General features: G+C 39.4%; 1 protein-coding gene across 5 annotated transcripts in view; it reads left to right on the forward strand.

Moving 5' to 3' along the window:
- The first annotated feature begins 3,424 nt into the window (after nt 1-3,424).
- Nucleotides 3,425-25,205, forward strand: part of si:dkey-233k19.3 (dynein heavy chain 11, axonemal) — a 37,377-nt gene continuing 15,596 nt past the window's right edge. Inside the window, exons 1-55 of one of the 5 annotated variants that reach the window (XM_027287377.1) lie at nt 3,425-3,813; nt 3,942-4,085; nt 4,183-4,376; nt 4,475-4,664; nt 4,719-4,818; nt 4,922-5,133; nt 5,311-5,532; nt 5,632-5,799; nt 5,889-6,005; nt 6,116-6,253; nt 6,346-6,461; nt 6,559-6,754; nt 7,233-7,337; nt 7,445-7,840; nt 8,226-8,558; nt 8,979-9,233; nt 9,324-9,493; nt 9,577-9,799; nt 9,917-10,033; nt 10,107-10,193; nt 10,285-10,443; nt 10,673-10,756; nt 10,885-11,043; nt 11,128-11,250; nt 11,932-12,054; nt 12,635-12,859; nt 12,953-13,044; nt 13,132-13,258; nt 13,363-13,515; nt 13,604-13,837; nt 14,574-14,705; nt 15,048-15,208; nt 15,317-15,473; nt 15,581-15,726; nt 15,806-15,922; nt 16,002-16,140; nt 16,327-16,419; nt 16,520-16,714; nt 16,798-16,875; nt 16,968-17,100; nt 17,233-17,360; nt 17,664-17,812; nt 18,139-18,289; nt 18,389-18,520; nt 18,889-19,062; nt 19,684-19,888; nt 20,172-20,337; nt 20,459-20,561; nt 21,227-21,466; nt 21,549-21,710; nt 21,814-22,007; nt 22,327-22,489; nt 22,939-23,062; nt 23,184-23,326; nt 24,288-24,449. In XM_027287377.1, coding sequence (XP_027143178.1) covers nt 3,598-3,813; nt 3,942-4,085; nt 4,183-4,376; nt 4,475-4,664; nt 4,719-4,818; nt 4,922-5,133; nt 5,311-5,532; nt 5,632-5,799; nt 5,889-6,005; nt 6,116-6,253; nt 6,346-6,461; nt 6,559-6,754; nt 7,233-7,337; nt 7,445-7,840; nt 8,226-8,558; nt 8,979-9,233; nt 9,324-9,493; nt 9,577-9,799; nt 9,917-10,033; nt 10,107-10,193; nt 10,285-10,443; nt 10,673-10,756; nt 10,885-11,043; nt 11,128-11,250; nt 11,932-12,054; nt 12,635-12,859; nt 12,953-13,044; nt 13,132-13,258; nt 13,363-13,515; nt 13,604-13,837; nt 14,574-14,705; nt 15,048-15,208; nt 15,317-15,473; nt 15,581-15,726; nt 15,806-15,922; nt 16,002-16,140; nt 16,327-16,419; nt 16,520-16,714; nt 16,798-16,875; nt 16,968-17,100; nt 17,233-17,360; nt 17,664-17,812; nt 18,139-18,289; nt 18,389-18,520; nt 18,889-19,062; nt 19,684-19,888; nt 20,172-20,337; nt 20,459-20,561; nt 21,227-21,466; nt 21,549-21,710; nt 21,814-22,007; nt 22,327-22,489; nt 22,939-23,062; nt 23,184-23,326; nt 24,288-24,449 — 8,925 coding nt within the window. In that variant the 5' untranslated portion in view covers nt 3,425-3,597. Of the gene's footprint in view, nt 3,814-3,941; nt 4,086-4,182; nt 4,377-4,474; nt 4,665-4,718; nt 4,819-4,921; nt 5,134-5,310; nt 5,533-5,631; nt 5,800-5,888; nt 6,006-6,115; nt 6,254-6,345; nt 6,462-6,558; nt 6,755-7,232; nt 7,338-7,444; nt 7,841-8,225; nt 8,559-8,978; nt 9,234-9,323; nt 9,494-9,576; nt 9,800-9,916; nt 10,034-10,106; nt 10,194-10,284; nt 10,444-10,672; nt 10,757-10,884; nt 11,044-11,127; nt 11,251-11,931; nt 12,055-12,634; nt 12,860-12,952; nt 13,045-13,131; nt 13,259-13,362; nt 13,516-13,603; nt 13,838-14,573; nt 14,706-15,047; nt 15,209-15,316; nt 15,474-15,580; nt 15,727-15,805; nt 15,923-16,001; nt 16,141-16,326; nt 16,420-16,519; nt 16,715-16,797; nt 16,876-16,967; nt 17,101-17,232; nt 17,361-17,663; nt 17,813-18,138; nt 18,290-18,388; nt 18,521-18,713; nt 18,824-18,888; nt 19,063-19,683; nt 19,889-20,171; nt 20,338-20,458; nt 20,562-21,226; nt 21,467-21,548; nt 21,711-21,813; nt 22,008-22,326; nt 22,490-22,938; nt 23,063-23,183; nt 23,327-24,287; nt 24,450-25,205 lie in introns of those variants that run through there. The other 4 variants (XM_027287378.1, XM_027287379.1, XM_019255104.2 and 1 more) reach the window with 4 other exon arrangements.

Genomic DNA, 25,205 nt, shown 5'->3' on the forward strand with positions numbered 1-25,205 from the left:
CATATTAAATTATATATATATATATTCGTTATACCATATGTAGTTTCTGTCTAAAATAAACAGGTTTAACTTGACAAACTGTTTTATTTCTCTGCGTCCTCTGGACCTACATGAAAATCTGTCAAAAGAGAAAAGCCAGTGCCCTCTACAGGACGACACAGAAGGTGATGATGGTGCGCACTCCGACAGATGCATAGCAACTTTACCAAGTCCAAAATCTGAATAGGCTATTCATTTAGCATCTTCACATAACTTCACTATATAGTTTATTTTATCTTTGTTGAACACGAAGAAAAAAAGAATAAATAAATAAATACAGAAGCAAATAACGATTTTGCTTTCCATATCAGCTAAGAGAGCATCTGAGGGTCGGAGGAGAGAAAGACGTTGAATCTTAGATTTTGTGCTACGTAAATAAAACGGCCTCGACTGTCTATAGATATTCTTCTCAGAGATTATAGTGATCTATATTGTGAGTAGCCCCCTGACTCAATCTAGTCCTGTAGAGGGCGACCTTGTGGTGTGGACCCTCTGACATCCCAGGGTCAGATTGTTATAAGCACACAGCAGGTGGCTGCTGGAATCAAAGATTTTGCACTCAGTGAAACTACTCCGGATCATGAGATGAATATCTTTATGGCAGTGATCTTTGTAAATGGATGCACTGACTAGATAATGCATGCACCATGTCTCTTAACTGATATGAAAAAAAACCTTTCTCTATATGAATGTAAACTTATTTTTGAAAAAGTGTTAGAGTGGGAAAAAAAGGGGTGAAATACAGATTTATTTTTCATCAATAGTTTCTACAATTGTATTGTACTTTTAATGGGAAAAAAACTTGATATGATGATTTTGGAAATGTTTAAACTAAGAATTATAAGCAGCAACAGGGAAGTAAACAATAAAAAATACAGTACACCAACTTAATCTGAAGTCTGTGTTTTAAAATCTTTATTGTTGTCACTATAGATGATGCATTTTGCACAAACAATACTTCAATTTCCATTGTAATGAATTAAGGATTATATCTGTATATGTATCTACTTCTACATTGACTGTAAATCAGTTAAAATGGTTGTCATGTTTTTCTTAGATGCAGTGATCTTATATTGTTGAGTGAAACCATAATTGTTTGCCTCTAAAAAAAAGGTAGATATAACTAGCAATAATTTTGCCTCTTATAATTAGAAACAATACATTTGATTATAGAGGAGGAAAGATCAACCTGTGATACACTGATATTTATATATAGTGCAGCTTTGTGGTTTCAGTATACAGAGACAGCTTGGTTCAGAATTAGAAACTGCACACCGTTAAACAAACATAACCGATTTTAGACTCAGAAAAAAAAACAAAAAAACACATTCACCGCTGTTTGTTGGATAGGCTGGGCAGTCATGATGGAGTGCTGTTTTGTGATTCAGTTCAGGAATCAATACAGCATCATCAAAACTCTGTTGACACTGCCAGTCATTGATGAGCTGCCTCATATTACAAATGTACCTAGTGCCATTTTGAAGGCCAAAAGATAAAGTGACATATGTGCAATAAAAGCCGTTATACATACACAATTTCAACTTGTTCTAAACTATCGAAATGGCACTATAATGAATAATCAAACACAAGCAAACAAATGCATGCATGTATGCATTATAGCATGAATTAATCAATGACAATGACTGCAAGTCAGAAATTAACTTAAATATTTCATATTGCAGCACATTCTTTAATGTGGCAGACTGCACAGCAAGCAGTGGATGGAGATATTAGGAAGGCTAGCTCAGCAGTGTAACAAGCCTTGGCAGGAAAATGGTCGAGGTGGCGGGTATAGTGCCAGGTTTGAGCAGCACTGTTTCCCAAGAAATAGGTTTTTTGTTGCTTAGGAGAGAACGACTGGTGCAGTCTGTTGTGCATGCATGATGTTGCAGCTCTTGGATCAGACACAGTTGGCAGAAAGTGATGGTGGAAAAATATTTCTTTATCTGTTTGTTTCTTTATTATGAGGGAGGCCAAACTATGATGAAGGAATAGCAAAATACATGCAGCTGTATTTGTGCATGGAGTGGATTTGTGAGACGTTGACCTTTCCCTCTCTCCATATCGTGATAATAGTTGCAATGATTTCATTCAATTTGAGGCTATAAACGTTTTCTGGTCTTTAGCAAAGTCAATGACTCATGTTCTCAACCATGTTAACATCTGTGCTGATTTCCAGAGTAAAATGAGCGTGTGGATTACATCAGGAGCCATCTTCATCTTGACTGCTTGAATGCATTGCCTCTAACTTGTTATTAGCACCATAGCAACAGGCAGGCAATCTCTTCCCCGTAGGTGGTCTTGTCATTGTTGGTGATGAGGTCCAAAACGATAGTGCCACCTGCAAACCTGAGGAGTTTGTCTCACTCTCCTCTGCTTTTTCTTGAGGATTTCTGTAGAAATAAGTCACAAGTATAAGGAGTGCATTTTTAGAAATTGTCTAAACTCAATGCCAAATCCTGCACCCTCTGTCTCCACATTCTGTTATGGAGAAATACTTTTTTTTTTTAAAGCATTCCCTAGTAGATCAGGGCACCCCTCATTTTGTTATTCATTTAAAGCAGTCAGACCCTTAGGCTGCTCTGAAATGAGGTGCAGTAAAGTGCCTTGTAAATGGCAGTTGCTGGGTACAGTGCTCCGCTGCTAAGACAACAGTCAAACTAACCACACACACATATATCACTTATATTTTACTACAGTCTGTGGAGCTTCAACATTTAGGTTCATGGTCCAGTCCTTTCACAAAGAGGACATATGTGTCATAAAAGGGGTCACAGATTTGCACCTGTTAAATCAGCAATGTATGAATTATTGTATATCTGTACAGACAATACTTATGTTATGTTATATTATGTTATGTTATGTTATGTTACATTATGTTATGTTATGTTATGTTATGTTATGTTATGTTATGTTATGTTATGTTATGTTATGTTATCACTCAGCAGACATGTTTTACAGTATATAGATCTAAGTATTACAAAACAAATTGATGAAATGTGCAGCAAAATAAAACACAAAGAGCAGGACAGGACTAAACTACAATCCCCATAGGGATCACATTTTAAACCTCCACACGGATTGTGAGATACAAGTTAGAGCATCCTTTGCAACTGTACATTCAATGTGTTGTTGATTTTACTCCAGGCAAATGCCTAGACCACATTCGTGATATTCTGGCCATCTAAAACAGTGGTACAATCAGTAGTATAGTATAGAAACACTAGTAGCCTCTGAAATAAACAGGCTGTACTTATAATCTTCATGAATTTCACTGGGGAAAAGGTTACTAGAAGAAAGTTGTTGGTTTTTTACACACATTTTGCAGCTAGCCACATAAGTACCTGACAGTGATTGAGGATAATGGCTGTTGCTAAGCGACGGAATGCTGAACCGCCCCCAGGACTGTACAGCTCATGGCAGACTCTCGTTTGTAGACATGTAGTAACTTAAAACCAACACGAAGTTAAAATATAATGTAAGGGACATTTCTGTAGCTGTTGCAAGTCTTGTTTTCACGTTTTTGTTGAGCGAAGGGCTTTTTAGGCATGAGCAGACATGTCCGACGACGAAAGCGTGCCTTGTTTTCTGGAGGACGTCAGGATAAAGTTTGTCGAGGGAAAAGTTTGTGGGCTGCTGCGACTGCACCGACAAACATGGGAGAAGACTGCTGTCAGCGAAGAGTTTCAGACACTCCTGAAAGACTTCTTTGAAAAAGAGTCTATTATATTTTTCTCTTCATCCAAAAAAGGTTGTCTGGTTGCTTGTAATGAGGTATGTCTATTAACATTTGCCTCGTACAGCAGTAGGTAATCAATAGCTATGTTAAAATGTAGCAAGGCAGAAAGCTTGGAAGTGTCATGTCTGTTAATAAAATCCTGTCATATTGTTTTGAAATGCAGGCCCCACCTGTTGCTCAAAACAAGCAAATCTATATCCTTAAGAAGACAGTTATTCCCATCAATGCTGAAAACTACAGGGAACTTCTGCTTTTTGGCTTCCTGTCTCCATCACCACTGCTGCAGCTGTCGAGCACAATTGAGCAGGTGATTGTTATATCATCCACCTGTTATATGTTGTTATGCAGATTACTAGCTCGCTTTCATGAGTTCTGGGTGAATTCATTATGCGCCTCTTCACAAGGTGTGCGCTCCACTGCTGTCAAACAACAAAAACCATCAGATGTGGCCAAATCTGATGTCTGAAGACATCATCCGACACGTTGAGGGCATGTGCAGTAAGACATCAGTTGTACAAGGCCAGGTTTTAGGGAAAACTGTCCTCCCTGTACCAGCTGCGACAGATTGGATAGAAAATTCATACAGCGCCTTCAAAATGTAAGAACACACACGTCTTTCTTTTGTTTCAGAGACTGGGATCATTGTTAATACTGTAAGTATTAACAAACACTCTCAACATGTATCTTCAAACTCAGGTATAATAACTATGACAGGGCACTGGCCCATGCCATAGAGACCCAAGTCATCAACTGGACCAATCTGATCCAGAAGATTCTAAAAGAGGATTCATCAGATCTACTTATGGCAGGCTGTAATCCAGGGCCCAATGAAGAACTGAAGTTTTGGGCTTCCAGGACAAGCAATATTCAGAACATTAATCATCAGGTATGNTACTGACATCCCATTCTTTCTTGACGTGTTTGATACTTTCCCTTATAGCTTCAGAGTCCCATTGTTCAGAGGATGGCACAAATGTTAGAGATGATGGATAGTAGCTATCATCCAACAATCAAGACTCTAATTGGAAATGTATTTGATGGTAAGATGAAGACATACTGTAGTCTGATTCACAGCATAATGGGATTACCAAGACTATCTCTGATTGCGTTTTAGTTTCAAACTGATTTTTTCTCCATCAAAAGCCTTTCAAGAAGCTCAGGACATTGACCTTCATCTACAGCCACTGCATGCACAACTGTCTCAACTGGAAAAGGAAGGATTTCCTCACTTGGAAACATTAATCCCTGCACTGTTTCACACTCTCTTCCTTATCTGGACTAACTGTCAGTCTTATCAAAGACCAGCACGCATTGTGGTGTTACTGCAGGAACTTTGCAATCTGTTCATTGAACAGGTAAGAATCCTCACTTGAAACATCACTTTATCATTTGTACTGATAGATTACATAAAATGACGCATACCTGTGAAATCATTGCGAATATAACTAGACTTAACTCAACTAGCATTTGTCTGATTTCAGTTATTGGCTGTCTGTTCAAAATTCACCAATATAAAATATTTCACCTTTTAGGCTTCTACATACCTTTCGGCAGATCTGCTCCTCAGAGAGGATCCAGAGGAAAGTCTACAAATGGTTAAGAGCGTGATAAAAGTCTTTAGATGTTTCAGAGACAGTTACCAGACCCAGAGGGAGAGGTTGGCCAACCATGTGAAACATGCACCCTGGGATTTCCCATCTGCCATGATTTTTACACGTTTCAACCAGTTCTTTAATCGGATGCTACAGTTGGAGGTGAGAACAGATTTTTGTTTGTGTATTTGGGTGTCAATGTGAGGTTGTATTTTTTTATGTGGGTTTGTTGCTTATTATAATTATATGTAATCTTTGCAGGACTTGTTTGAGATTATGCTGGATTTTCAGAGGATGGAAAAACTGGAATTTGGTGGACTTAAAGGCAAACTCTACAGCGAGCATGCTGCTCAGATGTACAGAGAGTTCACTAATCACTGCCACTCATTAAAGCACAGTGCACACTTCCCACTTGACCTAAACTCTCAGGTGAAATCATTTTAATTGCCATTTATATAGCTAATCAAAGATTGTGATGTTACAGTGCACATCATTAAATACTGTTGAATTGTTTTAAGGATTTTGAAATCGAGTATAAGGATTTCAAAGTAAGGATTGGGGACTTTGAATGTCGCCTTGCCAGCCTTCTGTGCTTGGCGTTTAAGGATTGCTCTGGACTGGAATCAGCATTTAAAGTAAGCAAGACTGGATAGTAGGATGGTGGTAATGCCAGTGTTGATAAAGTAAATAGTGAATGACGCAGCTATGTTATGGGACACCAATCTTTTCGTTTTTTTGTCTGTAGCTCCTAACTATTGTCGGGCCCTTCCTGGAGAGAAGACAGATTAGACAGATATTCAGTCCCAACTTCTTTCTACTGCAGCAACATTTCAGAGAAGAGCTGGAGAGATGTAAATGTCTGTTTAAATCCCAGCTCAATCAGGTACTGGAATCAAAATGGAATATTAGCAATATGTATTCATGGCGCAATACGTATTTTCAATGCAACAACCTTTTTCCACTTTTTCTTTATAGATGGAGAGTGGTCTGACTAAGAACGTGGCTCACACATCTGGAGCATTGAAGTGGGCAAAAATGCTCAGAGAACGCATTCAAACACCATGGGAAAAAATGAAATTACTGTTTGACATGTCAGTAAAGCACTTCGCTATTTCCAGTGAATGATCAATACATGGTTACGTAGTTACACACGCAGACAGACATCTCACAATTATGCAATATTTCCAGGCCCACAGGAGGTCTACAGATGGTGCAGGAGAACTACATGTACGTGGAGATGTTGAGTCTCCTGGACCAATATGAGGAGGACATTTACTCTGACTGGTGTAATGGTTTGGAACAGGCCTGCCTGATCAACCTGAACCAGCCTCTTCTCTCCAGACATGCCACATCTGGCCTGATCTCAGTGAACTTCAATACAAAGGTAATTGGTGTAATATTCCCTGCAAACTATAAAAAACTAACAAAAAATCATTGTTTAAACATCATCCAATGCTAAATAATTATCCAACTTAGTGTTAAAATTATGTAGAATGTCTGTCTCTTAAAAAAATGTGTTAAATCGGTTTCCTCACACTGCTGACAATCCTTCAAGGTCCCTCAAATCGTTTAGTTTACTAGGTTTGGCAAATGCAGGTCACCAATTAACTGTGGTCAATTATTTGTTGGCTCAGGTAGAAACATTATTTAATTTAATTTTTAAACAAATGTGTTTAACATACTGCTGAGAGACTTGGTAACACAAAAATGTAAACCTTCTTGCAGAGGGAATTGTTGCAGTGATCTAATTTGAGTTATTATGTATGCAGAGGGTTTCTTTTAGCTCAGACAACAAACATTTTACCACCACCCCACTGTGAATGTGTGAATATTTGTTTTATTTATTTCCTTTCACTCCTCAGCTGACTGAAGTCTTGAAAGATGTGAAGTATATTCAGACTCTTAACCAGATCAAGATCCCAGCAGCTGCAGTGGCTGTTTTCGAGAAGCGTTTCATGTTCACACAGGTAAGAAACTCACTTACACTCCTTCACACCTGTTTGAGTTAAATAATCAGAAATATTTCTTCTTATTACCCTTTTAATATATTTTTTTCCACACTTGTATTTTCCAGTATGTGAGCAGTCTGCAGCTAGTTGTACAATGGTACAACAGGCTGAAGCAGACAGTGCTAGGGGTGGAACTTCCTCTGATCAGAACTGAGTTGGAGTTGATAGACGTGCAATTGACAAGAGCAGAGTGTGACCTGACATGGCAGGATCCAGACTGCTGGAGCTTTATCAGCACCACCAAAAACCTGGTCCATGACCTTGTATGTCGAGTCAGTAGAGTCAAGGAAAACTGTGAAGCCATCCAGTCAATGATGAAAGGATGGACCAAACAGGCCATGTTTTGCAGAAAGGACAACAAGAAAGGCTCACTCATACAGCTGGAAGACAGGGAAGACTGTGTCAGCAAGAAGTACAGCTCCATGAAGAAGGATGGAGACACTATCCACAAGCTGGTACAGGTACGTGTGGCTGGATTTATTATAATATTCACCCTTAAACGTTCTAGATTTTTCATGATTGTGTTGCTGTTCTTAAATAAAAAAAATAAAAATTATTGGCATGATTCCAAAACCTCTTAGCATGTTGTTCTTCATCAGACTACTTTACATTTCAACGACAGTTCAGACATTCCCAAGCAATAAATTGTACTTGGATACGATCAGTCCAGTCAGTCAGTCAGTCAGTTATTATTTGCTTTTAGTATCTTTTAGTAAGTATTTCTTTCGTGGCATCAAAACAAATTTCACGTGACGTTCCAAAACTTTGGAAGTCATGTAAATAACTACGCTCTAGTTATTCAGTTTTTGTGCTTACCATCTTTCTCATATCCTAAAATTTAATCAGGAGAATATGGTCCTTTTCCGCGCTGACCCAGCATCAGACGCATGGCAGTCCTACCTGGAGTACATGGATGAGATGGTGGTGGAGGGGCTCTTCAGTTACATCAACCGCTCTCTTCAGTTCTTTGTAGACAACATGGAATTTTGGCCAAACCAGACACCTCTTTTTGAGGCTCAGTTGATGCTGACAAGCTCAGGAATGGTCTTCTTCCCATCATTGGAGCTAGATGCAGGGGACGGCCTCTATGAGTTGATAGAAGGACTGGTCAGCGACATATTCAAGACTTCAGTGAATATCAACAGAGTGGCAGCTCATCTTAGAACGGAAACCTACCAGGTACTGTTGTAGATATGGGTGTTAGTTGAAAGGGATGTTTTTTCTATATATGTTAAAAAGGGGCTCAATGCTATTTTGGCTTCCCAGTCTTGCGCAAGCAAAATAAATTAATATATTTGGATGGAAGCCACAGTTTGTTGTCCAAGAGGAGACAGAGGAAAATAAGAGTAGACAGGATTGGTATGTTATGGGTTGTCTTAACAAATTGAATATTTTTTGCTCTAGGAGTGGTATCCAGTATTTTTTGTCTTCATTTAAAATAATTAAAATACACAACAAAGGAACAATCTATTTCAACCCCGTCCTCCAAAAAGAATAAATGTTCCCTCCCACTGTGCTAATCTTTCTAATCTATAGTGTTTTCCTCTACAAATAGTACATTCTGCTCATGTTATATGTCATGTAATATAACTCTTACAGGAGGTAATGGATGACATGTTAGATTTGTTGGACCTGAGACAGGAAATAATGGAGCGAGTGGAAACCGTTCTCAAGAAAGCAATAAATTACCAGAGAAAGTTTGACTGCTACACCCATCTCTGGCAAGATGACAGGGCTGAGTTTCTCAGCCAGTTTCTCCTGTATGGACGTGTACCAACAGCTGAAGAAATGGAGGCTTATGGAGTAGACACACTTCCTGAGAGCCCGCCTACAATTGATACCTTCAAAGAACAGGTAAAAGTCTTTTATAGGTCATGAATCATATTTTTTCCATATGCGGCAGGTTTCTTAATACTAATCTCTGTTGTGGTCTTAATTTTACAGATAGATTATTATGAGGATCTGTATGCTGAAATTTCCAAGATCGAAGGCTTCAGAGTGTTCAATGGGTGGTTTCGGGTGGATATCAAGTTCTTTAAAGTGAGCCTGCTTAACACTTTAAAGAAGTGGAGCTGGCTTTTTAAAGAACACCTCTTGACATATGTCACTAACAGGTAAAATTAATTTCTTCATGGCTATTAAATGCACACCAAACTGTAACGTCAGTTGTTTTGACATTGCATTCTTTCCCACTCAGTCTCAATGAGTTGCAGATGTTTGTCCAAGCCACTGTTGAAGGTCTAGGACTGCCTGTGGCTAAAGCAAACCACTGTGGTTTAGTGGAAGTGATGAGTCACCTGTTGGCAGTCAGAGACAGACAAGCAGCCACAGACAGTATGTTTGAACCTCTCAGAGACACAGTAATCCTCCTGGAACAATATGGAGTAACCATACCAGAGCAGGTCTATTCTCAGCTGGAGGTAAGTGACGGAATGGGTTAACGCTATTGAAATACTAACTCAAATAAAGTGATAGCAAATGTGAATTTATTTATGTTCAACAATCCTTTTCAAAATCAAAAATGATTCTCTCTATAGGAACTCCCTGAGAAGTGGAGTGGGGCCAAAAAACTGGCATTGAAAGTGAGGCACGAGGTGGCACCCATGCAGAATGCTGAAGTGATGGTTTTACGAAGACAATGCATGGCATTTGAGGTAATAAGCAGAGAAATTATATAATCACAGCTATAATGTAATGACTATTAAAGTGGTACATCTTATTTTTCAGGTCAAACAAGGCAAATTCAGGGAGATGTTCAAAGCAATGGCACCATTTAGTTATAATGCAGTGCATCCCTATACCAGTCTGGAGAAAGTAAGCATTTAACCATTGCTTGATTATATCATTAAAATAACAGTATATTAACTGTACATTTTTGATAAGAATTGCCATGTGTTTTTTCTAGTCTGAAAAAGCAATCCGAGGCATGGAGAAAGAGGTAGCAGAGCTACAGGAGTCCACAAATTTGTTTGATGTTACTATTCCTGACTACAGAGACATCAAGCTCTGCAGACGAGAGATCACGGTCCTTAAAGAACTGTGGGACATGGTTGTATTTGTGCAGGTAAGTAGCTCAATTTACATTGTGTGCTTAAATGTCACTATTCTGGAGGAAATGGAAATAGAACAGAGGGCCCCATCAGGCCACTAAACTACCCCAATAACTCAATAACTTGACCAGCCCTGTCCTCTTGTAGGCTGTCATTGATTCTTTGAATACCCTTAGCCTCTAAATGTCCCCATTAAGTACCCTCAGCCTATTGACCCCTCTGCGTTCGTCTTTATCTATACAGAGCAGTGTGGAAAACTGGACAATGACCAAATGGAGGCAGATAAACGTGGACCAGATGGATGCGGAATTGAGGAGGTTTGCCAAGGTGAGGTCACCAACAGTGCTACATCACACCAGCACATCTCTCCTGCTGTCTTGCTGTCATGCACCATTGCTGTTTGTAACAGATGCCCCTAATAACTAATTATGTTTACCTACCTTCTGTTTGTGTAGGACATACGGAAGCTTGACAAAGAGGCTCGCGTGTGGGATGTGTATTCTGGGTTAGACCTTTATGTAAAGAACTTGTTGACGTCACTGCGGGCCGTGAGTCAACTACAGAACCTGGCAATAAGAGAACGCCACTGGATGCAGCTAATTAGAGCAACGCAGGTGCATAAAGACACACAGCCAAAATCAGAGACTTAATTATTATTATTGTTGTCATTAAATCTTTGAATTATTCTTTCAAAATAGATGGACTTCACTGTGACTGACAGTACCACCTTGGAAGACCTTTTGGCTCTGCAGCTCCATTTGCTGGAAGACGAAATCCGCAACATAGTGGATAAGGCGGTTAAAGAAATGGCTATAGAGAAGGTTCTTCAATTATTAATAGATTGTGTTCGTACACATCAACATCTTTTAGTGATAATGACCAATTATATAATGTAATTGAACCACACAACATTTCAGGTAAAGTGTTATTACAAAACAACATGTGCTTTAAAAGGTTGTGGTGCTGTAGAGATACAGGAAGAATTATTCACTATGCTATGCTGTGTAATTTGCAAAGTTATTAGAAACATTCTTCTATGTTGCGGCTATGTTTTTATAAATAATTTGCTGAATAAACAAACAGGACACCTGACATTACTATGCATTATGAAAAGGTAAAAGGGTACAGATAAACTCTTGAGAGCTGAGGACTAGATCCAGAGCTTTGATGAAAAAAGTAATGACATAAAACTTGGTGCCAGCTACGTAAAAATGGTCTATTATGTTGTTGTCATGCAAAATCCATGTAACTCCAAAACATTTACTTGATTAATCAAACAAAGACAAGTTTTTTTAGCTTAGTGAGTGTATTTCTTAGATAATCCACTGGATTTCTAAATGGTTTATTGAGCAGAGCAAAAATATTCTCAATCCATGAAGGAATAGGATCCAGAATAAGTCAAATTAAATTCACTTAATTTAGAAATGCAAAGTTTTTATTGGAGTTACTAGCAACTCCTATACCAATAGTTGTTGACATATTATCCTTTTTTTAAATTTCAGGTTGTGACACAAATAAATCAAATGTGGGCATCAATGGAGCTTTCATATGAAGATCATTACCAAACCTCTGTGCCACTGCTTAAATGTGACGAGGAACTTATTGAAACTCTTGAGGATCATCAGGTAAATATCTAAGTTACTGATATTGATACTAAGAGTTTATGTGTGACCTTTTAGAGACCTTGTTTTTTTTTTAAATGAAATGAATTGAAATGCATAATGGCTGTAAAGCACGAGAACAAGTTCTCGAGATCAGTTGTCTGTGAGAAGCACTGATAGTTAAGTGCTGAATAGAGATGAGAGTGCAGAGAGGGGCCGCCCTGTCTGACTGTCTAACAGCACAACTGAGAATAGAGAGGTCCCTATTGAGTCCTTAGATTTATAGCTACTCCAGGACACAGGGCATTGTTGCACTCTGGCGGTCTTTGTACATGTACACCAGATGTATTGGGGGGTTATAGCCAGCAATTAGAAGTCTTGCCACTTTAGTGCCTCCATCTTTATGTAAACAGCCTGTTTTCCTCCCCCACTTTTTTATGACATGATATGCTGATGAGGTTGAATATGCATTGAAATTAAACTGACATATGTAATAAGGTTAAGGTCAGAAGATATGACTTTCTCTTGCCACAGATTGTGTGGTCTGTATTTCAGTTTTCATTTTCATAGGTGATACTCATGCCTCCATGTGCTCATCCTCAAGGTTCAGCTCCAGGGCATCTTTCAGAGCAAGCATGTAGATCACTTCCTCTTCCAGGTAGTTGAACTACAGAAGCAACTGACTGTGGCTGACTCCGTGCTGATGGTCTGGATGGAAGTCCAAAGGACATGGGCCTACCTGGAAAGTATCTTCAAAAGCTGCGATGACATCTGCCAACAGCTGCCTGCAGATGCACACAGATTCCAAGCAATAGATGCAGAATTTCAGGTCTGCGCCAAAATCAGTCAAGTCAAAAGCCATGTGGTTATTCAAATGCCATTGTTCTCATCATTGTAAACATGGGGATTTTGGTTCTTTCAGGAGTTAATGTTGGACAGTGCTAAGACTAAAAATGTCATTGAGGCCACCAACAAACCACGTCTGTTTGAGAAATTAGAGGATCTACAAAAAAGGTTTGTTTTTATTTCACTACACTTTGATAATATTGTACATAGTTTTATGTTTTGTGCTCCCTATTCGGATACTCTGTCTTTCAACAGACTGGCACTATGTGAAAAAGCTCTTGCTGAGTACCTGGAGACAAAGAGACTTGCCTTTCCGCGATTCTACTTTATTTCATCTGCAGACTTGTTGGACATCCTTTCTAAAGGGAGTCGTCCCACAGAGGTACATTTACACAGAATTTCCTTCCATTTCTGTTTTTAGTATTTATCCAGTGACCTTATTTCACAATGTTATGTGTCAATGAAATGATATAGTGTTTTTTGCAGGTTGCTGTTCACCTCTCAAAATTATTTGACAACATGTCAGATCTTGAGTTTGCCAGAAATGAACATTTGGACAATCCTAAACTTGCAGTGGGCATGTACAGCAAAGAGAGGGAATATGTCCCATTCCAGACTGAATGTCGCTGTTATGGGCCGGTAAGATCACATTCAGGATCAAAGAATCCAAATTATCTCTCACATTTTGAAAGAGAATTTAATCAATGATAAAAAATATTTACATTAGGTGGAGTCATGGCTTACTTGTCTGGAGGAGTCTATGAAGGAATGTGTCAGGGGTCACCTGTCTGAGGCTGTGTCTGCGTACGAGGACAGGTCCAGAGAGCAGTGGATTCTCGACTTCCCTGCCCAAGTGGCTCTCACTGGATCTCAGATCTGGTGGAGCAATGATATGGAACTTGTCTTTAAAAGACTGGAGGAAGGATTTGAGTCTGCACTAAAGGACTATAACAAGAAACAGGTACATTATTTTAAAATACTAAAATTAAATGCAATTAGTTGGAAAGAAAAGCTGACTAAGAAATTTAAGCCTTTGATAATAGGCATAGAGTTTCAGAAACCTATTATAGAGGTTGCCGGTGCTCCACAGATTACATGTTTACATATCGTTCATTGGAAGAAGGTATTGATTCAACACTAATATGTTGTTGATGCTGATACACATAAGCATATACACATAAGATCCAATGACCTGAGTTGGCTTCACTTCTTGTGAACTATCTTCACAGTTGTGTTATCACTCTTGTCAGTTTCATCAGCACTATTTACGGGTAGGATGTCCTTGGTTGCTGTTTAAATAATCTTTCTCCCTTCACTGGACAGCACTGATGTCCACTGTCGTACAGGATCAGTGACAAATGCAAGAGTTTTAGTCAAAACAAGAAGACAAGACTACCTTTGATTGTCTTTAAAGTCCCAGTCCTTGATTAGTGTTCTGTCAAATTATCCACATTGTCCACACTCATATACTGGCTATGTATTGTATGTATCGTGTTCTGCATGGATTGAAGTTTTAATGACTTTTTAATTCTTAACTATACAAGTGAGAAAGGAAATTTGAACCTGTGCAATGTTTTATCAGATGGTTGCTAATGCTGTCTTGTGTTGATTTGGTTTAATTTAAATGATTCTCTTGTCTTAAGTTTTATCTATTTTCCTTGACATTGCCTTGATTAATATTTTCTTCGCTTCTCCAGATTTCTCAACTCAACTTGTTGATTGGCATGTTGTTGGGAGAGCTGAGCTCAGGGGACAGGCAGAAGATCATGACTATATGCACTATTGATGTACATGCTCGAGACATAGTTGCCAGTCTCATTGCTCAAAAGGTAAGTAAAACACACTATACCACATTTTACTCATCATGTGCAACAAGCCTGTGAACAAGCATATCACAGTGTATTTTTTAAGTTTGCTTTTCTAATCATAGAATTTCATTTCAGTTCAATTGTCCATGTGCAACATATATGCAACATGTTGAGTTCACATTTAAAATGACAAACGTAAATAAGACAAATACATTTCCAAAATTGATAGACTAAATATAGACTAAAGACTAAAACATGACAATATTTTCACCAGTTGTGATCATCATACTATCTACTGTTCACTTGCACTGTACCTCTATGATCTCTCTGACTTAGTTAAAAAGCCGTCTGCTGTGTTCACAGGTCACCACCTCACAGGCTTTTCAGTGGCTTTCCCAGCTCCGACATTGCTGGTATGAGCAGCAGCATCACTGCTTTGTTAACATCTGTGATGCTCAGTTCCTTTACTCATATGAGTATCTTGGGAATACACCACGTCTGGTCATCACTCCCCTAACAGACCGGTAACTCTGCTGCTTATCAGTTTTCAGTCTATGCACATTTGCCAAATTCAGCATTGCTAAACAGCACATTTGCGCTTCTCTCTGTACTGTTGCCATGGTCATGTTTAGATGCTACATCACCTTAACTCAATCACTTCACCTGACCATGAGTGGAGCGCCAGCCGGGCCTGCTGGAACAGGGAAGACTGAGACCACTAAGGATCTTGGCAGAGCCATGGGCGTTATGGTGTACATCTTCAACTGTTCTGAACAGATGGACTACAAGGTGTGACATTCAGTGGAATTACTCCCGTTGGTCAGTTTATGTCTTGATTAGATGTTTCAGTAAACACACATATTAAAATGAAAAATGTAATGTTTGTTTATGTGCAGTCAATTGGAAATATCTACAAGGGTCTGGCCCAGACTGGAGCATGGGGCTGCTTCGATGAGTTCAATCGTATCGCTGTGGATGTTCTGTCAGTTGTAGCAGTGCAGGTCAAAACTATACAAGATGCCATTCGCACGAAAAAGAAAAGGTAAGCAGCACAAGATAAACACATTAAACCTTTATGCTCTAAGAATAAAAACAATGGGTTACTCTCTGCAATCCTACAGGTTCCTGTTGTTGGATAAAGACATTTTTTTGAAGCCCTCTGTGGGGATTTTTATCACAATGAACCCTGGCTATGCAGGCAGGACAGAGCTACCTGAAAACCTCAAAGCTCTTTTCAGGTGCGATATAGTAACTTTGTTTATAGTGAGCATTTACTCAGCATCAAGAAGTTCATTCTGTATTGTCTGCGTCCTGTAGACCCTGTGCCATGGTGGTGCCTGACACTGAGCTTATTTGTGAGATAATGTTGGTCGCAGAGGGCTTCCATGGTGCTAAGCTTTTAGCCAGGAAGTTTATCACTCTGTACATGCTCTGCAAAGAACTGCTCTCCAAGCAGGTAGGAGAAAAGCACTTAATCGCACTGTTATAGTTCATGATGTTGGATTAGAAAAGAAAGCATTAATAATAAATCTTTTCAGTTATATCTCAGGAGCAGAACAATGCATAAAAAACATTCTATATATCTTATGGTAAGTGTAAACACTGAAGTACATAGCTTTACAGTCCTTTGTTTGTTCATTAGGACCACTACGATTGGGGTTTGCGTGCTGTCAAGTCTGTTCTGGTTGTGGCGGGGGCACTGAGAAGAAGAGACAAGAGTAGACCAGAGGATCAGGTGACTTATGTGTACATGTCATCTCACAGCCACAAGAGGAAGGCACATTGTTTTATATAATCTATAATCTATAAACTATAATGTGTAATTTACTTCCCAGGTGTTGATGCGAGCACTAAGGGACTTCAACATGCCTAAAATTGTAACAGAGGATGTGACTATCTTTTTGGGACTGCTCGGCGACCTGTTCCCAGGCCTGGAGGTGGAGAGAGAGAGAGACTGTGAATTTGAAAAGGCTGTCCGAAAGACCACAGTGGAGCTCCGACTCCAGCCGGAGGAGGCATTCATTCTTAAGGTTTAACTTGATATAATAGATGCCTGGTCGATGCTTTAAAAAGAATGAAATAATCTTATTTGTCTAAATGTTTGTTTTGTCAGGTGGTGCAGTTGGAGGAACTCATGGCAGTGCGACATTCTGTCTTTGTACTCGGAAATGCAGGGACTGGGAAAAGCCAGGTTGAAATTTATAGTCTTAAAAATTGTGAAAGTAAATGCTCAATTTATTTTTGTAAGATATGTCAAATATCAGGTATTTATCTCTTCCATAGATCTTGAGAGTTCTCCATAAAACCTACGTAAACTTGAAGAGGAAGCCTGTGTGGAATGACCTCAATCCAAAAGCAGTGGACAGAGATGAATTGTTTGGCTTCATCCATCCAGCAACTCGAGAGTGGAAAGATGGTAAACGACCAGAACTGGTTTTGAATGAGAAGAAGAAAATTTAGAACAAGTGAACCAGTGCTAACTCATAATCGGTGCAAACTGTACTTATACCATGTAATCTCATTTTGTGTTCTTCAATCTCTGTGTTAGGTTTGTTTTCATCAGTGATGCGAGAGCAAGCAAACATCTCCCACACAGGACCTAAGTGGATTGTGTTGGATGGGGACATTGATCCGATGTGGATTGAATCACTCAACACAGTGATGGATGACAACAAGGTACCTCCCTCCTGTTCACTCATACACTATTGTACAACACATAGCAACCAAGGTGGTATAGATAGAAAAAGATGTTTCTTTCCCCCTCTTTCAGCAATCACTTCCTGGAGAGTCTGAGTAGATCTTTTTTTCAGAGTGATGAATCATGTCACAGTGATTTTGTGCCTTGGAAATATTCTAAAGCAAGTTTGTCAAACATGATGAGATATGAAGGTGTTTTCCTTTTCATTTGGGTAGAGTCTTGTCCATCATATTGACCATTCAAATGTTAGGATATTTCTTTACATCTGATACATCTTTCAGGTCCTGACTCTGGCCAGTAATGAACGTGTGCCGCTCACTTCCTCCATGAGACTGGTGTTTGAAATCAGTCATCTAAGGACGGCTACTCCTGCTACTGTGTCCCGAGCAGGAATTCTCTATGTTAACCAACAAGATCTGGGCTGGAACCCGTGAGTCACACAGTTTTTTATTCAATTTAATTTAAAGAAATCTTGGGTCTGTCTTGGGTTTAGAGAGGTAGAGAGGGCAGGTAGAAAGAGCAAGAGGGAGATTTATTCACATATTATCAAAGTATTTTTGAGGTTTTGAGTGCAATGCTGTTTTTTCTATTATCTTTTATATTATGTGTAGTGTTGTTGTGTTTTGTAAAACTCTTTAGTCTGCCTTCATGACATTGTTCTCGATATACATTTGTGTAGATGTATTGTACTGAAAAGATGCAGATTCTGAACCTGATCAGATCAGCACAGCGATATTGATTCTGATTGTTGTTCAGGTATGTCGCCAGCTGGATTGACCAACGAAAACGGCAGACAGAAAGGGCCCACCTCACCATTCTGTTTGAAAAATATGTTCCTCGTTGTCTAGAACAGATGAGAAACACATTCAAGACCATCACTCCTATCCCAGAAAACTCAATGGTCCAGGTACACAACACACAAACACAACAGTAAATTTATTTTCTCCTTTTCTATGTCTACACAGTCACAAATAAATCACAATAAAATAATTCTCTTCTCGTTCAGACACTCTGCACTTTGCTCGACTGCCTTCTAACACCAGAAAATATTCCATCTGACTCTCCACGGGAGCTCTATGAGACCTACTTCACCTTTGCCTGCATCTGGGCTTTTGGTGGGGCTCTGTGTCGAGATCAGGTATGACTTTAGTTTAATTCAAGTGGATGAAACTACAACAACAATTGTAATCCAATATAAACTTAGTTTTGCTGGGAACACCAAGAACTGTTGGACAACGTTATTGGATACTTTTTCAGTACTCCTGGTAATTGTCCACTTAGTTATCATTCCACTCACTACTCGCTTTGTCTTTGTTCTTCTCTCATAAAAGTATAAATATAGGCTGAGGAGCGACATGGTGCCTGTTGTTGAAAGACACGTCAAGAGTGTCAAGTGACCAAGAATAAGATGCAGCATAACTGTCAATCATTTGGACTAATGGTGGGGTTGTCTATTGAAATGATATGAATTAATGCATGATATTATATCTTCCATGATTTTCCCAGCTCTATGATTACCAGGTAGAGTTCAGTCAGTGGTGGACCAAAGAAATGAAGACAGTGAAGCTACCAGCACAGGGGACTGTGTTTGACTACTACCTTGACCCTCAAACCAGACGGTTCCTGCCCTGGGGTGATACTGTGCCTCTGTTTGAGATGGAAACATGCACACCGTTACAGGTAAGAACATATATGCTACTATAAATATGGAACAGAGGAACCGTTCATGTAACTCCAGAAACACAGACTTTTCAAAAGTGGTTGGACAAATAATATACATACATTATTATAACATGCATAATCACAAGAATCAACCTTCTTCAAGAAAAATAACCAAAAATGAACAATACAGTCATATTAAAAATGTATGTGTGCCTCAGTGAACATAATAAGAGAGGGTAAAGTCACATCATGAGGTTATGGCAGGGGTGCTAGAATGGATGATAGGCTTTCCACTGTGTCTGATTACCATCTACTACACCCCATACCAGACTGTGTGGGGGTGAAGGCATGAACAACAAGGCTTGAGCTATCACCCACGCTCTATTGTCTTTCTTTATGCTCCTGCGTACAGCTGTGAATGCTCCAAAGGCTCTTGCTGAGCCGTAATTAGTAGGGTTTTGTTCTGAGCAAATGATGCTATTATGACAGAATAGTTGTGGTGTACTGGGGAAATACAAGAAATTATAAATCACATACAATTCACTGAACACATGTCTGTCAATAAATCACACTCAAAGAAAGCCATAATAACTATGTATGTTTCTGTTCTCTGTCTTCCTGCTGTTTCTATGATTGCAGGCTGTTCTGGTACACACAGCAGAAACTGTGCGTCTTCGGTACTTCATGGACTTGTTGCTGGAGAGGAGACAGCCACTGATGCTTGTGGGGAACGCTGGAGTGGGAAAGACTGCACTTGTCAGGAACAAGTTAGACTGTCTGCCAGAAAGTTTCATGACTGCCAAAGTACCTTTCAACTACTACACTACCTCCCTCATGCTTCAGGGTGAGTGGGCTTTTTTTGATTGTTCTGTAGTACGGACAGCACATCAAGTAAACTGTAGCACCATCTGCTGGTAATGTTCAGATTTAGAATGGGGTGAAGGGGGAGAAAACTTCACACTCAGGCAATCATTACCATAACCATATGACAACCTCACAAATTTCCAAAGTTCATTCGATTAGAGTAATATCAGTCTAGCTCTTAAAAAACTGTTGTTGTTTGTCTTGTATGTGTTAAAATGATTAAATGTCACTTGGAAAAAAAATCCTCTTGCCTTCTCCTGCAGTGATTCTGGAGCAACCATTAGAGAAAAGAGCAGGAAGGAGCTACTCCCCTGTAGGCAACAGAAGGATGGTCTACTTTATAGATGATATGAACATGCCAGCTGTCGACAGTTACGGAACAGTGCAACCTCACACACTTATACGTCAGCATCTTGATTATCAGCACTGGTGAGAATTAATACCAATTTTATCAGTTGTGTGTCTCATGCTATAGTATAAAACAGTTTGCTAGACCACAAGGTATTTTCATTTTTAAACCAGGCCTTCTTTTATTTCTTGCTCCCTGTAGGTATGACAGACAGAAACTGACCCTAAAAGAAATTCACAATACTCAGTATGTTGCCTGTATGAATCCAACTGCTGGGAGCTTCAATATCAACCCCAGACTACAGGTATGTTTTCCAGTTGCCCTTAATCTAATTTCCAGATGTCGTAATAAAAGAAACAAATGAATGGATAAATGGTTGAAAATAAATAGCAGCGTTCTTTTAGGGGGTACTCGATTTGATGGCGGGGTTACATCTGAAAACAAAGATTGGGAACCACAGGATTAAAATATGTCTGAATTAATACACATTTGAAGCTCCCTTTGACAGAGGCACCGTTTATCCATCCAATATGCTGTCAAGTATCTTGTGACAGTGTGTTCTTACAGCAAATCTTCATCTGCAGAAATATCTCAGAAACTCATTTCACATAGTTGTTTGCAGAGAAAAGGATTGCATGTTGATGAAGAATTTTCAGCAATTACAGTTCCACAAGGAAAACTGATCCTAAATCTCCTGTGTGATTTGGAGCATACATAAAACATGTAACAGATTTCAACACAATATTTTATACTCAAGTTGCAGTCTAGTGAGGATGTATTTTAATGATGTAGCAACTACAACAAACTTCAACTACAACAAAATTAAATACATATTTCCAGATAAATTAGTTTTAATCCAAAATGCCTGCTATGGATGTATTTGAAGCTTTTGGGGTTACACTGAAGTCATCCTTAATCATTCACTGCTGTATATTCTCTGAAATTTGTTTGTGACTTTGCTCTCTGCAGAGACATTTCTCAGTGTTTGCAGTGAACTTTCCTTCATCTGAGGCACAGATGTCCATCTACAGTCAGATCCTGGGTGGCCATCTGAAGCAGCAGCTCTTCAGTCCACTGGTTCAGAGGAGCACTGCAGCTGTGGTCCAAGCTGCCATAACTCTTCATCACAAGATGGTTCACGGCTTTCTGCCCACAGCCATCAAATTTCATTACACGTTTAATCTACGAGACTTGTCAAACATCTTTCAGGTAGTCCAAATAGCCAGCAATTAGTGCAATTAGACTTTAGACTTAAAACAGAAATATTCATATGATTTGCTGTGTTATTCAGGGCATCCTTTTCGCTGGACCTGAGAGTGTGAAAGAGAGCGCTGACCTGGCACTGCTGTGGCTCCATGAGTCCTGCAGAGTGTACTCAGACAGACTGGTAGATGTCATGGATGTGCAACTCTTCCGGAAGCTCCAGATGGAGACTGTGCATGAATGCTTTGAGGTTCTGACAAACAGTGTAAACAGTATAAATTGCTGTTCTTCACCTTCAGATAACAACATTGACCGAAAGATTTAAATGATTTATTATGCTTGTCCTTATCCAGGGACTGGAGGACAAAAAGGTGACAAAGCAGCCCCTCCTATATTGCCACTTCGCCCAAATAGGCGATGAAGCCTCCTACACTCCTGTTACAGACTGGTCTACAATCAGGTCCATCCTCACAGATGCCCTGGAGAGCTACAATGAGCTCAATGCAGCCATGAATCTAGTGCTGTTTGAAGATGCAATGCAACATGTGTAAGTATAGCTGGTCCCCATAATGTTATAGTATAATGATTATAATGATCAGAGTAAACTTAAAAATAATTTTGCATTGCAAGACATTAAACACAACTAAAGAAATAGTTGATAAACACAACATGCAATTTTATTAAGATTACAGTTTAACACAGGAAGTGAAGTTAATATGATATGGGTTATCGAGATATGTTAAAAGCATCCATGCCTTTAATGTGGAGACTTCACATGAAGACATTTACAAACAGTCTGTATATATTTACAACATTTGGTTAGATAGAGATGCTTCATGGCATAACAAAGATTGTGTTGTTACCAGCTGTCGCATCAGTCGTATCCTGGAGTCTCCAAGGAGTCATGGCTTACTGGTTGGTGTCGGGGGCAGTGGGAAGCAGAGCCTGACTCGTCTGGCAGCCTACATATCCTCTGTGGAAGTCTTTCAAATCACTCTGAGTAAGGGTTATAGCATCCAGGACCTCAAGGTAAATACTAATATCATTAACAGGTTACGGTATAATCTCATAAAACATGCACTTATGAAAATATATAACCTTTAAGTGACCTGCTCATAGTTACAATGCTTGAATTTTCACAATTCACTTAAATACAGATTTCTGTAAAAAATCTTTAGATCAATTTTTCTGGCTACATGCAGGATATTGATGTAATCCATTTTTTTCCCCCCACTGACGCAGGAAATACTTGTCAGATACCATTTAAAGCCACTGGGAAATGTTTTAATATCTCATTTATGAAGAAAGTTTGTCAATTTAATCATTTAATAGCCCCTTACAAAATCAAAGCGTTGTCATGGGACTTGTGCTGCCCCATTGATTACTGTTGGACAATTTGAAATTCTTTAATGGACTCCAATATTAGTCAGACCATTATACAGTAGATGTCCATTCATGGCATGTGTGGTTTTATTTAGATGGATCTGGCAGGTTTGTTCCTGAAGACTGGAGTGAAGAATCAACGTGTGGCTCTGCTCCTGACTGATGCACAGATACCTGACGAGCAGTTTCTGGTCATTATTAATGACTTACTGGCAACAGGTCAGAACCAAACTCCACAATAATCATGCTGTGTTTATTCAGTTTTTGAAATCATTCTGAAATTTGAAACTTTTATGAGGAGCTTGTCACTCTGAGACTTTGACTGTACGTTTTCTTCCAGGAGAAATTCCTGAGCTCTTCAGTGAGGAGGAAATTGAAGAAATTGTGACGGGTGTGAGAGCTGAGGTCCGAGCTCTTGGACTGCTGGACAGCAGGGAGAACTGCTGGAGAATCTTTACAGACCGCGTTCGACGACAGCTCACGGTCTAGTCTTTCAAAATTTATCTTCTAAAGACATCATTATTCACCAGCGCTTCTAGCTTTATCAGTCTGAAGAATGAAAATTACTGATATTTAATTGCTCTCTCATTTTTTTCATCTTGATAATGTGTTCAATTATCTGTCATCGCTATATGATGATATCTAAGTGAGCTGCTTTCTGTCAACATCTCATTCTTTCTTCTTTTGTCACGGACAAAAGAAGAAACACTAAAAGTTCACTAAACACTAAAAGTGTTTGGACACTAAAAGTTCAGTTTCACCATTATAATAATGTTACTCAACGAGCCTGAGACAAAGACTGATGGACTTAACGTAATGTAGTTCAGTTAATTTTTTTTATATGTATTTTTTTGGAGAACCATCACCATCACAGCTGTGGCCTCAGCTAGCCTGTTGGCTGCTCTGAAAACACAAACCAGATCAATGTTGTACTGGCTGATTTTTAATAGCACTTGAATGTGCACTTATAGTCAACATTCACAACATGAAATTAATGAGAAAATCTTATAAATGCTCATGTTTGAGCTACGACACTGAAAGCACAGCTGCTGTGTAATGTTATTAAATATGTTTGACAAGCTGAATTAACGAAGCCAGACAAACTAGGGGGGTTAAAAGGAAGGAAATTCTTGTCTCAGTATACATGTATGCCATCCAGCTAGTCTTTGCGCCAGGGCCTCTGGTAGCGTCACCGTCTGCTCCAACCAACTGGGAATGTGGCTGTCTGTCCACATGCCAAGTTAATGAAAGTGGGGGCACAGAAGGCTGCCAGTTATAGTTTCCCTTTTGGATGCATCTGTGATATCCATGACCTGTACTGAGTTTCCTATGTGCACTTGGCTGCATATCTTGTTATGTTTAAGTATGGGGATTTGTACGGATCTGTTTGTATACAGTACGTGTACTTGGCTGACTCTTTGTCTGTCTGTTCGCTTCTTTGCAGGTGGTACTGTGTTTCTCTCCCGTGGGCACTGCCCTTCGTGTTAGGGCCCGACGATTTCCAGCTCTCATCCAATGCACAACTATTGACTGGTTCCATCCTTGGACCTCAGAAGCTCTGCAGTCGGTCAGCTACAGGTTCATCCAAGAGATTGAAGGCATTGAGGTCAGGCATTTGAAACCAAGTACTTTATCTTACCATCTCTCTCATCTTTGTCGTCAAATTTTAAATTAAATTATTATTTTGTGGTGACCAGCTTTTCAACACACTTTACAATGCACAGTCTCTGCATTCAGAGATGCATCTACGAATGTAACATACAGTACAGTGTCTTCCCTAGGTTTGCCATGTACCCCTTTTTCCAGGCTGAGTTAGACTTTAATGAACACCTTCTAATTACTACCGTGCAGCTGGATTAACGTCTCCATAGATCCCTCATCATTAGTTCTCTGCTGAGGTACTGACAAATTGCTGAACACATGCCTGGAGACTCACAGTGAGTGCAGGCATATCATTGTTTTCCATCATAGCAGTGGAACGATCACAACCCAGAATCATTTATGTTAATGAGAGAAGAGTGATTAAGCACATAACGACCCTCTGAGGAGGCACAGCTGTCACAACCAGGAAGTGTCATCGCATATGTGAGCATGTGCCAGACTATTACTTGCCACTGTTTGTGTGTGTGTGTGTGTGTGTGTGTGTGTGTGTGTGTGTGTGTGTGTCTGTGTTCATGTTCATGTTCATGTTCATGTGCTGTGAAAAAATCTGTCCTAATAGCTGTAGTGCATAAAAATTAGAGCATTTGAATTTAAATAAAAGTAGCAGAGGCAACTTAAGCACTAATATTATTAGAGGTGGGAAGTGATGAATGGTTGTAGCAGCACCGGTAGCACTCCAGTATTCAAGCATGAGGGTAGT

Source organism: Larimichthys crocea, chromosome XIII, assembly GCF_000972845.2.
Source record: "Larimichthys crocea isolate SSNF chromosome XIII, L_crocea_2.0, whole genome shotgun sequence".
NCBI classification, from domain to species: domain Eukaryota; kingdom Metazoa; phylum Chordata; class Actinopteri; family Sciaenidae; genus Larimichthys; species Larimichthys crocea.